General features: G+C 43.1%; 4 protein-coding genes across 4 annotated transcripts; 3 read left to right on the forward strand and 1 right to left on the reverse strand.

The window, feature by feature from the left end:
* Nucleotides 1-531: 531 nt before the first annotated feature.
* Nucleotides 532-6,269, reverse strand: BDB00DRAFT_866361 (P-loop containing nucleoside triphosphate hydrolase protein; the record flags this gene model as incomplete). The annotated part of the gene is made up of 12 exons (XM_053126215.1): nucleotides 532-652; nucleotides 728-1,169; nucleotides 1,263-1,530; nucleotides 1,607-1,732; nucleotides 1,815-2,794; nucleotides 2,882-3,226; nucleotides 3,323-3,577; nucleotides 3,686-4,122; nucleotides 4,211-4,293; nucleotides 4,358-4,442; nucleotides 4,516-5,131; nucleotides 5,225-6,269. The coding sequence occupies 12 exons, from the start codon at nucleotides 6,267-6,269 to the stop codon at nucleotides 532-534; spliced, it is 4,803 nt and encodes a 1,600-aa protein (XP_052985752.1).
* A 1,628-nt stretch (nucleotides 6,270-7,897) lies between these two features.
* Nucleotides 7,898-8,086, forward strand: BDB00DRAFT_752901 (uncharacterized protein; the record flags this gene model as incomplete). The annotated part of the gene is made up of 1 exon (XM_053118654.1): nucleotides 7,898-8,086. The coding sequence occupies one exon, from the start codon at nucleotides 7,898-7,900 to the stop codon at nucleotides 8,084-8,086; it is 189 nt and encodes a 62-aa protein (XP_052985753.1).
* A 1-nt stretch (nucleotide 8,087) lies between these two features.
* On the forward strand, nucleotides 8,088-9,027 carry BDB00DRAFT_880775 (uncharacterized protein; the record flags this gene model as incomplete). The annotated part of the gene is given in 5 exon segments (XM_053128036.1): nucleotides 8,088-8,183; nucleotides 8,244-8,369; nucleotides 8,535-8,711; nucleotides 8,727-8,926; nucleotides 8,967-9,027. The coding sequence occupies 5 exon segments, from the start codon at nucleotides 8,088-8,090 to the stop codon at nucleotides 9,025-9,027; spliced, it is 660 nt and encodes a 219-aa protein (XP_052985754.1).
* Nucleotides 9,028-9,573: 546 nt separating this feature from the next.
* On the forward strand, nucleotides 9,574-10,125 carry BDB00DRAFT_782997 (uncharacterized protein; the record flags this gene model as incomplete). Its single annotated transcript, XM_053120347.1, has 1 exon — nucleotides 9,574-10,125. One exon carries the CDS (start codon nucleotides 9,574-9,576, stop codon nucleotides 10,123-10,125), a length of 552 nt encoding a protein of 183 aa, XP_052985755.1.
* Between the last annotated feature and the right edge of the window lie 2,557 nt (nucleotides 10,126-12,682).

A 12,682-nucleotide genomic window follows, 5' to 3' on the forward strand; every position in this document is an offset into this window, starting at 1 on the left:
GTACGAGAGTTATCCGTATCAATTGTCTTCCAGATTTTTCATATCCTCAACCAATACCATCCAATATGTCTGAACAACTGCTCAATCGTCGACCGACGGACTTATCAGGAAAGCATCACTTATAAGTGCACGCTATTAAAGTTGACAAACCTTTACGGGTACATACATTTATACTCATCATCCTTCTTTTAAACTGCTTACACTTGGAAAACTGTTAAAATCTATTTCGCACGCATGTACAGTACAGTCATATGTACTACTCCCTTCATCAGCTGGAGCTTAATTTGTTTTCTTTGTAACTGTATTCATACTACTGGAAATTTCCGTCTACTGTACCATTACTCACACGTACTTGACGGAATGGATACATACCTCGTATCCAGCAGGAAAATGGGGTACATACTTTGGACATCGTTAATCTTAAATCTAGAAGGCTCTTTTGAGCAAACAGTTGAAATAGAAGATAAATGATAAACGATATCTTCTCTACTTTATTACTATTAAGAAAGGGATCAACTACTACAACTTTTTTTATAAAATATCTACAAGTTCATGCTTGGCCTTAGCGAGAGCAAGAAGACTATCAAATTCTCCAGAGTTTTTGCACATTTTGTAGAACACAGTATCTGGGTTCCTGATCAGTTCGAGTGGGCTATACAAAGTACACAAAGAAGATTGTCAGTTTTTTAATTCTCAAAAAGCAAAAAAATAGCTTAGTATATCTTACCTTTCAAATTCAACAATTTGTCCTTGATCCAGTACCAAGATACGGTCATACTCAATGACCGTATGTAATCGATGGGCAATACATAAAATGGTGCTTTCAGCAAACTCGGTCGCAATTGTTTTTTGGATAGCCTTGTCGGTCTGGAAATCTACACTGGCAGTAGCTTCATCCATCAAGACCAAGCACGAACGACGGAGCAAGGCTCTTGCCAAACACAAAAGTTGTCGTTGACCCTGCGAAAAGTTCTTGCCTCCTTCGCTCACAGATGTTTCCAGATCACGGAAGACATTTGCGTTGACTGCTTCTAATTCATCGGTATCAAAACTGTTTTCGTCTGACGGTAGTAAATGAACACGTTTTAGAGCTCTAAAGATATCATCGTCACTGAATTGTTCAAATGGATCCATGTTGGAGCGCAGTGTTCCAGAAAAGAGTGTGGGATCTAAACATTTGGATTAGAGTTATAAAATTCATCGATTCCACATACTTTTTTGTTAAATATATCGATCATCAATAGTGTATTTAGGTTATCTACCTTGAGGAATAATAGTAAGACTGCCACGCAAGTCTTCGGTACCAATATGCTTGATATCCAAATCATCAATGACAATACTACCGCGTGTAGCTTCGACAAATCGAAAGAATGACAGAGCAAGCGTGGATTTACCACTACCTGTACGTCCGACAACACCAATCTTTTCTCTAGACTTGACAGAGAAGCTCAAACCTCTCAATACAGGATCTAGATCAGGCGCGTAGCGGACTTCAAGGTCATTCACTTCGATACGACCTTCGGATGGCCACTAGATAATGTTATTGTAGGAGTTAGCAAACGAACTCTTCATTTAATCCTTTGAATTTCCTATTTGATCAACATACCGACGATGGTGGTCTAACATCAGTGATAGTAGCAGCCTCTTGATCCATCTCCATGAACTCAACAACACGCTCAACACCGTTGAAGCTCATTTCCAAGCTGGTGTAGCGTCTGATACCCCAGAACATCTGATAACAATGAATCGTCATTAGTAAAGACAAGATTATCAAGTGCGAAGATGAGCACCAAGTATGAAAGTTCATTACTTACATAATTAGAGAAACTCAAGACAAAACTCAAGCAGAAACCAGCAGCTGACGCATCCAAATGATCCAAGCTGGAAAGGATAATCATTCCAACAACAATGCTGATAATGGCACCAAGAATGGAGAACTGAGTGCTCACCCAACGGTTCAAGGACCAGACATAGTAGTACGGTCGCGCATTGGTGTCCACTCGTTTCAGCATTTCTTGCATAAACTGGCGGCTCACACCAAAGGCACGGATCGTAGCAACACCCACGATCGTTTCGGAAAAGTGACTGAAAAGCGGTGAGCGAGACACGGAGTCCATTCGTTTAAGTTCTCGCGAAGTAGAGACAAACATGGCTCCAACAGCAAGACTGAGCACAACAATGATGACTATTGGGAAGAAAAAGATGGGAAGGACGAAAGTTATCACAACGACAATGGAGAGAACTTCAAGCGCAGTGATGAGAAAGTTCAACATGTCGCTGGGAATGTTTGAGTCGATGGTTTCAAAGTCCTTGGAGAAGCGGTTGAGGATACGGCCCACGGGTGTAGTGTCGAAAAATCGTAAAGGCGCACGGAACACGCGTTGCAATAAACCCTCGTAGAGTTTGCGACTCGCTCGCAGACCACCAAAGTATATCAGGACAAATCGCAGAGTACCAATAAAAATGTTAGAGCCCGTAATCAATATATAGATGCCCAAATAGAACTTGACGCCTCTTGCTCCAGATTCTTCTCCTTCAAGGGCATGGAATCCAGACGGTGAAGACGACAAGAAAACTGGTAGGTAGCCGAATGGTTGCTGTTTTTGTAGCGTCATGCTGTGAACGCTTGATGAATTGGAGGCTTGAGTCCAGACCTTGACCCACCAGATTTCTGCAATATCCAGCGCACGAGCTCCAAACACGGCTGCGATGAAAACGAACCAAAAGAAATAGCTGCCGACCATTGCCCAATACATCTTGTACAGTCTCATTTTGACTTTTCCAGTGAATCGAGCTTTGAAAAGAGAGGAGAATTCGAACCATTTTTAAAATGCATTAATAAACTCTTGCAACTTCTACTTGAAAACGAAACAAGACTTACCCTCTTCCTCGATCAATGCACGGGGCTTTTTTTGACTAGTCTCTGCAGCGGTAGGTTCGCTGGTGGAAGTACTTGCCGTGGTATCAGTAGTGGGCTCTGTTGGGATCTCATCTTCAATAGGTTCTTCTTGATCTTCGTGTTCTTCGTCCATGATAGTCGCCAAAGACCCCGACTGTCGAAGTTCTGCTGGAGTACCAGCAATGTCTGTACGGCCGCCACTAACATGTACTAAATAGGCAGTACCGTTCAAACAAAGTTTGACATGATGCGTAATTAAGATACGAGTACGTCCTTTCATGAGTGGACCCAAAAGACACTTGTCATAAAGATGCTTAGCAGTATGTGCTAATAATATTCAAACGAGGGAAAATAAGGTTTTTAATGATTAACCGTGTTGAGAATAACAACAGCTGTACGCTTTTAAAAAAATACCTTTCTTACCATCAACAGCACTGAGGACATCATCCATCAATACATTTTTTGCTCGAGAATAAGCTGCTCTGGCCAAAGCGACGCGTGCCTTTTGACCACCGGAAAGTGTAATGCCTTTTTCACCGATCTCGGTCATATCACCGTCTTCCAAAATAGACAGATCCTTGTCCAATGCACAAGCCGTAAGCGTGGCTTCATATCGCTTTGCAACGTAAGGTAAGCCAAATAGAATGTTGTCACGGATAGATGCATTCTGAAGCCAAGCTATACAGTAAAGGGTTTGAATTGACATCAGTTACACAATCACAGACATCATCGAGTCATGATAATAAGTATATCTTGGGATTTTATGGCAATAAATTAGATCTTTACCTGTTTGAGAGACATAGGCCAAGGCATGATCCAAGATCCAGTCTTCTTCTGGAATGGATTGCTGGATCGCAAAGTCAGCAGAAACATCCTCACAGATAGGTGTTCGAGGACAATCAATGCTACCCTTGAGCACAACAGTTTCGCCAAGCAAACTCAACATGAGCAGCGTCTTGCCAGAACCGGTGCTACCACAAATCAAACTCAACCTGTCATTGGGGAAGTGGACGTTGATATCCTTTATCATAAACGCGTTCGATTCCAAGGCCGTTTCATCACTGCTCGAAGACACGGTGCTGTTTTGCTCTTCAATGCTGGGAGATTTGGACGTCCAAGACACGGTAGCATTGTTGAAGGCAATACGCACATCCTTGGTAAGATCTACCGCTGAAGCTGGTTCGATCTCGTCTTGATCCAAATAAAGCTGAATTCGACGTACACTAAGTGCGCGAATTTACGTGTTTTTCTTAATCACCTGAGGACCCTTGAGAAACCCCAATTTAACCAGAAAAAGAACTTGATTCTTACCTAATCAAGGCTTGCAATAACTCGATAAATGTCTCGGGAAGTGCGTTCAAAGCAAAACGAAGCTCATCAAACACAACAATACTCTATTTTGTAGTCATAAGTTGCCATGCCCCTGAAGTACCAATAAGTTTAGATTGAGATTCTTACCGTGAAAGCTATAGCAGCGGTCAATTCCTTGCCTTCAAGCATTGTAAATGACCAGAATGATAGAATAGTAACCAGGAGAGGTGATCTAGTTGTACGGTGGTTGAATATCACTTGAGCACGCAAAAGAGTAAGATCCTCGAAAAGGTGGCTGAACTTACCCTTGCCAAATGAGAGTGAAAAGAGATTCACAGATATACGTGGTACGCAAATGGTGCAATTCGGTATTTCTTGACTCTATGATTCTCTTTTCCCACCCCTTTTCTGAGGCAAAGAACTTGATTTGGCGAATACCTTGAAGAACTTCGTTCATGAGTGAAACACGCTTGTCACGAGCATCCATGAGCTTATCTTGAGTACTGGCGAACAGCTTGGCGTTAAAATGATTGATCGGCAGCGCAATCACCATGACAGACAGACCCAAAAAGCAGGAGAGACCAAGAAGTTGGTACAGAAAGTAGATGCCAATGACCAACTCGGTAGGAGCAGCGAAGATGGTGAACCACCAGGTGCTAAACTCAGAAATTCGGTTGGAATCCGTACTCATCAAGTTGACAATTTGGCCTGTTGATGATACATCCTCTTCGTCCTCGTCATCGCCTTTCTTTTTGTCGCCATCGTTGTCGCTGTGGTCACTGTTTTTGTTCGTCTTTGAGCCGTCTTGAATTTTATTTTGATCGTCGCCAGCAGACACACCCGTGTCTCTGCGTCTCAATGTCTTGCGATAAATTTCAATGTTGAGCATCGCCTTGATACGTACTTGGACCGACGATGCAGCTATCCAAACATTCCCAATGAGTAATGTCGAATGACATATGTAAACACATTTATATTTTTAAAAAAAAATCAATGAATGCATTTCTTTCTTACCCCAATACCAGAGCTGTCCGACAATGACGGACAGAACTATCATAGATGTTCCGAGTCCCAGAACGATCAATAAACCATCCCTCAGGCCCGTTTCCTGGTGACCACCAGCACCCATTTCTTGGATAAGGAGCAATAGCTGGTTGATGAAAAACGCAGGAACGTAGTAGAATAGCGATGACACGAACGCTGTGATGATTTGGATGATGATAGCCGTTCGATTCGCGTGGAAGATGCGATAGAGTAAGCGCCGACCACGTGAAAAGCCGAACATATAGAAGAGATTATAACCACGGTAGATGGGCGGCAGACTCGGCAGATCGTCGTCGGTTAGCTGTTGTTTCGTGTAAGCAACCTTAATAAGAGGTCGGAGCCAAGTAAAGAACAAGAAGCTAAACACGGATGACACATTGACATGGATAACCGTACGGCCATTTTCATCCAGGAAAGGTGGACCACGTTCAGCCGTGGAAGTAACGTAGAGCATATCCATCGTCAAGAGTAATCCCACGAGCCTTGGTACACCTTCGGACCATGTCACCGAATCTTGCGTGCGTTGTGTCAGTGCATAAAATTGATATATGGCGACGATTAAGCCGACAAAGTACACGGCGCACAAATGACAGTTCAGCGCGAATCCCCAATCGTTTGGCAAACGGTGCCGTTGCGAGGTCACTGCAAGCGCAAAAGCATATAGCCACGTTGCAAGCGAGAACGCAGTACCCATGACAGTGTAAATACCGAGACTAGATCGCTCGTCCGAGAGCGATTGCACGGTCGAATAGAGATCGTAGATTGCAAAGAGCAAGAGGACGGCTGTTTCAAAAGTAATTCGCGTTGTGCGATCGTTGTCTGCATAAGGGACTGTGAGATCGCGCTCATTGTCGAAATGGAGTGGAGAAAGGTCGGGGCCAGCTTCTTCTAGACGTTGGCGGGTTTTATGGTCGTACACACGTTGCAAGGACAGAATGACGGCACTGCCACATGCTGAAACGGCAAAGGCAGTCGCTAGCCAAAAACTCGTCGGTATACTACTGTCTTCTTCCATGTATATATGGAGCGATATTGAGGCAATACACACGAAGAAAAAGGGAGAAAAAAAAACAAGAAAAAGAAAAAACGATAAGACCGTATATAAAGGGCAAGAAAAGCTTGAAAAAAAAAGCCCTCGAATAGCTTGTGCAACAGTCGTCCTTCACCACAGCAAAGACTAAAAAAACCCCACGCATTGAACAGCCGCCGCCGCAGCGCAACTATGACAACAACACGCGCTCTGCTCCCTTCCCTTCATGGAAACATAAGCTGCATATCTGATCCGCCTGCATAAACAAACATTTCAGCTACATGTTGCACACCGGAAACGCCCAATTGTAACAACAAAGCAAGTTTGGCACGTCTTCGTAATCTGATAACGCTAATGATTGAAGATTGATGATAGACAGGCAATCCAGATACTTTTTTGAGATACCGAACAGTCCCCTTGCTGGGATTCAAGGCTAACGGGTGTAAAGTGCGTGCTGGGTTACGCAACTGGGTGAGTGGCACCGGGCATGCAGTGTATGTTGCGCAGTATCCATGCGTCAATTATGCTTCTTCGGCTAATACAACTCCTGCTGGTGCTGCTGCGGCACCTCTTACTTTCCATGTTTTTCGTTTTGGCACATGCTCATTGCACCCACAAGTATGGTTTACACTTATAATGTAATAGTGGCGCGTATAATGTAATAGTGGTAGTATGTGTATGTGATGTTGCATCGACTTCCCCCTTTTCGCCTAAGCCATGATAATGACTTAAACAAATAATAACATGACAAATTCTGCATGCAATGTTACAGTCTCACCTCAATCTCACTCAACCGGGGTAATGACTTGTGTTGATGTTTACGTGTTTACCTTTATTAACTGACTTGCAAAACGGGGAAAGATATTGCCACATAGTACTATTAGCGGATGCAGTTCCGCAGCACCTCCCACATCTTTCTTCCCGTTTAGCAATTTTTTCCCCTTTCATGAATAATTATGCAATGTGTATAACATTGTCTAGTGCCCAATCAGTTAATAGACCTCCAACTTCTCGGTGACACTAGGAACAGTGATGTATACGTATACAAAGAGTAGGGAAAGTGACCAAGCAACATTTTTTCCAACAACGCCGACCAGTACACTAAGCTTTAGCTTTAAACTTTTACAGTGTCTTTAACTCAATATCACTGATCCATTAAAAATGATGTCATTGTTTAGCTAAAGTTGACGTCACAGCCCAAATCATATTTCATTTACGATTTTCTTTTTGCTGCCATAAATGTCCAACTGATGCATCAATCAAACTGTTGGCTGATAGGCACATATTGCGCCGACATCTGCAGAACGTCCATCACGTAGTTCTACCAGCTTTAAAACTTGGTAACCGAAACAAACCTGGCACACTCGATGGAGATGGTCCTCCAGTAATCAAGTATTGCCCATCATGCGAGCCTGAATTCGAGTTGTTTGATGAGTTGAAAACTCATTCGGAAGAACACCTTTACGCGACGAAGAACACCAGTTCTGTTATCGAGGACACAGCCCAGATCAGTAACAGTAACCAGTCCTAAAGTTCCCGTGAAGACTAAATCGTGGTTCAGGACAGTGAAAAAGCCTAAATGAACAACGAGTCAATTTTACCTCCTGCTCAAAATGATCGAATTTATTGTCAAGGGATTCGACGTGTCGAACGCTTTTTACGACTTTCAGTGCGCTGTGAATCTGAGGATCGCCAAGGGAAATTTGCTTATGTTTGAATCACACGTTCAGCATGTTCTGGCACTATCGTCGATCTTCTTGATAAAACCACGAGGATGTTACTGCTCATATTCCTCGCGATAAAATGCAGCAAATCCTCCACGAGCTATATGAGCGTCACCAGATCAATACCTTTCGCAATCCGATCCATCTATTATCCACCATACTGCGATCGCTTGATGTAAGTTTGAAATATCTGGGGGCCAAGTACGATAGGTACTGTATTGATTTTTTTTATTAGGATTTGCGAATGAAAAAAATCGACGTTGACGAAGTAACGGGTCGACTTTTTCTCTCAAAAAATGAATTGTCTCCCACAGAATTCTGCATCGCTAAATCAGTTGCATTGCTGATCCAAAAGCTGCTGGTGGACAGTATCGAGAGCACAATCTTGGAGCAGGAGCTGATAAATCGATTCGTGGAACCTGCGTTCGCACCATTGTTCGAAGATGCAACGACAGATATCTTATTCCGCTGGACGGCCACAACCAATAACGAATGCCGGGCTTCACCTAGCATCACAATCAATTAGGATCGTCCTGATGCCTGCATCACTTCTTTGAATGGTGGTGCTGTTTGGGGTACTAGCCGTGGTTTTGGTGAAGTCAAGTGCTTCAGTCAAGCTGAAAACAAATTTGCCGTAGCAAAAGACCTTATCCGTCTCGGTCATTTCTCCATGAATGCAATCGATATCCATAATATGAATGGTGTTTAGGTCTGTCAGGTTGTGGGCCGTCATGTGTTTTTTTACTTGACGAAATTAGTGCATGACGGGTTGTACATTATGCTGGAAATCGATAAGATCGAAGTGCCTGCATCAGTATACGCTTTACCCACCTATACCACCCAGGCACATCGACTGTTGAATGTGATCAGCATATATCAGCAGTGCACTCCTTGCAGTGACGTTACAAAGGACATGTTGTGCAGCCGAAAACGCAAAAACCAATGATATTGAAAATAGTGTTGTTACGAAAACCCGGGATCGCAAGCGTGCTACCGATACGACATACCATCACCAATAAAACCCTGTTCATTGATGTGTGCATCTATGTAATCTAATCCCTTTTAAATTATTTACACGGCTATTCTACATGCCAACGGAATCACAACAAACTTTTTTGATCTTTGTGGGTTTTTGTTGAGATCCATATGCAACAATGGTGACCTGCGACAGAGATTCGGTGGACCGGCAATATGCAGAGAACACTTACAAGACGTTCGATGGGTACTCGAAAAAGCTACGTGAGCCGAAGTTGGTGGTCAACGTGAAGAAATACGGAATTCGTTGGTTATCAAGTATTACAGCCAGGGGAATTTGTCCATCTACGAAGAAAGTTCAAGCAATCCAAGATTGGCCGGTGCCGACAAAATGTTCAAGAAGTCGGTCATTTCGTTGGCCTCGCGTCACACACCCAATTTGCCATATTGCTGGTTCTCAAACGGTCCCTCTACTGATTAATTGCCTGGTTTCCGGCTCCCCGCCGGTGCATCCTTCATTTTGCTTGTGCACCCGCGTTGCTTAATAAACCCCCTTTCCTCCTCTTCCTATTTTTCGCGCTTTTATTAACATGAGCAATCTCTCAGAAATTGAAAACAGACTTATGCATTTGCTTGACCTTGAACCCAAAGATGAGTCGCGACCAAAGCTAAATTCCTGGTTATGCGAACTCGAAAGAAGAAAGGTGCGACTGCAGTCGAAACCGCAGGAACAACAGCAAGGCCAACAACTGGAACAGCAGCAGCACAAACAACAGCAACAACAATCGGATCAAGAAAACGAAGGCGAAGAGGGCATGGAAGGAATCAGCCCGGATCTAGAGCTTGCTGGCAAGCTTATTCGCGAGGCGAAAGAGGAACTTGCCAAGAAGAAGCTAGATATTGCAAACGCGTGCAGCATAGCGCTCAGCCAAGTCGAGGAGATGTTTGGTGGCGAGCCGATAAGGCTTTTTACCATTTCAAAATCACGCAACATATGGACGCAGTTTGCTGCTGATAAGCGAAAGGAGTTGACAGGTAGGAATCACAACGCGGATACTAGCTTGTACAAAAGTCATTGTGTACTTAATTTTTGGATCAAGGAAAATATCGTGTGGATAATGGTCTGGAGCCCAACAGATTGATAAAGCCGGAACCAAGGTTATCAACAAAATGCTTTCGGATGAATACAAGGATATTGAAAGAAAACCCGATGTACTCAAACGATCGCAAGGCGAAGCAAACGTTTACAACTATCGACCAATGTATACTTGTTTGAAGCTAACACATTATATGCAAAATATATAGACAAAAATGTTAAAGCCGCCTTCAAGTACTATTACGAGTTGGAACAGATAATGAGCGATAACCACGCCAGTCGCCCCCTCTATCTTTCAGAAACTCTGCACATGCCAACAAACCGCTCAGGTGAAGCCATAACAACATCTTCACCGCCATCTTCATCATCACCATTACCCTCTTTACCAACTCAACACCGTCCAAGCTTCGACAATGACCTTGACAACATATACGACGACGATGACGGCGAAGACATTGATGAAGGCAACCCACAGCAGCACCAGCACCAACAAGCCTCATCGTCACAACCGACTCGTGCCCAATCCAAGAAATCCGAAAAAATAAGAAAAAACCCCTTAGCAGCAACACTCTGGGATATAAATAATGACAACAAGCGGTTCATGGAAGAAAGTTTGAAGCTCAAGCGAGAACTCGCAAAGCACAAGATGGATGTTTTTGAGCATCAACGCAAGCTAGATATTCATCAACAAATACAACAAGAGCGAATGGATCGTCAACGGCAGCAATTAGAGGCGAAGAAGTTACGGATCCAGGATCGTGAATCCAAAACAGCAATGATGAAGATAATGTTAGAAGCTGGTTTCACCAACAATGCGATACAAAAAGCCGTATTTGACGATGATGATGACAAGTTCAACTCGGGTGATGATGATGATGACGAGTCATTGGCAAGCGAGCTGCAGGAGATTGTAGATAAGGATCAGGGCGGCAATGATGACAGCGAGAATGACAGCGACGAGGAGGAGATGGAAGAAGTAGTCCGTAGTAGAAGATTGATGTTGATACGATAAGAAGAACAATGATAGTAATAATAATAGAGTAAATATACAATACATAATGACAGATAGAATGATCTAATTGTGATTGTGGATAACATGATGGAAGAGCTCTTCTCTTCTGGCCTTTCCTGGTGTCATTCTATCACTATTCGGGGTTGTCCAATTCGCGTTGTTTTCAGGCTGTTGTTCTTGCTGATCATCAACGACAGCCCGAAGTTCTTCGTCGTCGTACATGTCTTCGAGATTGTGCTTAGTTATGATGTTGTGTAGAACAAAACAAGCCTTAATCCAATGGATTATTGGCTTCGCATCTTCTTCATCTATCAAGCGCAGCGGCAGTTCCCGAAGGCTTTGGAAGCGCATCTTCAGCATTCCAATCGTATGTTCAATCCGAATTCGTACCTTTGATGTTACGCAATGTTAAGTGAATACAATTATATCCTTACAGCACACCATGTGTATACTTTCTTACCGAGCTAAGTTTGTAATTGAACATTTCTTGTTCATCTGTCAAGCTGCCGTTGCGTGGCTTTTTAAATGGAACAATAACGTTTGGCAAACACTCAAAACCTGAGTCACCCAGAAGGTACTCTTCAGGCTTAAAGTATTGCTCAGGATGATGGCGGAGAGCGCTGTTGCTGAAGATGCGGCTGTCGTGGGTAGAGCCTGGCCAGCCGACATATGAATAGATGATTTGTTTCTGGCTATTGCATACCAAAATGCCAGAAATACCATACTTCTTTTTATATGAGAAGTAGCTTTGCGGCTGAATGCAAGGCTCGCTTGCAAAGGGAAAAAGAGTGCCGTCAATGATACCGATGCAATCTTCAAAAGCGGATCCACGACTTATATCACTTTTGGACAAGGACTTTTCTGCATCGTTAGGCCATTGGATATAGGTACTTTCAAGAGCCAAGATAGCCTCAATACACCTATTTGTGTAGTTGATCACAGAGCCCTCTAAAACGTATTACCTTACATTAGTCTCACGTGTAAGACGTATGTATACAACTAAGTTTATTATGCGTAGTACCTCCAATCCCAGAGTATCTGGCAACATTCCCGATGCTTGCACCATTTCCGTAGAAACCAAGACGGCGCAAAGCGACAAGCAGTTGCACAAATACAGATTTTTGTGGTTTCTGGCCACTTGAAACAAAGATTGCATTCTCTTTAATCAAATCGAGAATTAAGAATGCATCTTTAGACATCCTAACTTCTTGGATAAATCGTTGTTCGTCCAACTCGTTGAAAAGCCAGTGGATCCTACTAGGAGCACGAGCGACTTTTTGTGCTCTATCAAGGTATCGTCGACTGCAACTTGCGTTATACACTTCCGTCCAAGGAATAGACAACAGTAAATTATGCGATAGCAAGACATCATCTTTATCGCTATCAGAGTCCCCTGACATATCTTCATCATCGTCAATCATGGCCATCGTACTCTCGATTTGCTGTAAGCATGCCAAAACTTCCAGGACACGTTCGTTTTGCTGTTTTTCACTGTATCTGGGCATACTTGGGAACAAAGATGAATGTTTTGATGAAAGAATTGAAAGAGGGGAAGTTGAATGAAAATGAAAAAAAAAAAATTGAGTAATTG

This window comes from Zychaea mexicana, assembly GCF_025766255.1.
Source record: "Zychaea mexicana strain RSA 1403 chromosome Unknown BDB00scaffold_1, whole genome shotgun sequence".
Lineage (NCBI taxonomy): Eukaryota > Fungi > Mucoromycota > Mucoromycetes > Mucorales > Lichtheimiaceae > Zychaea > Zychaea mexicana.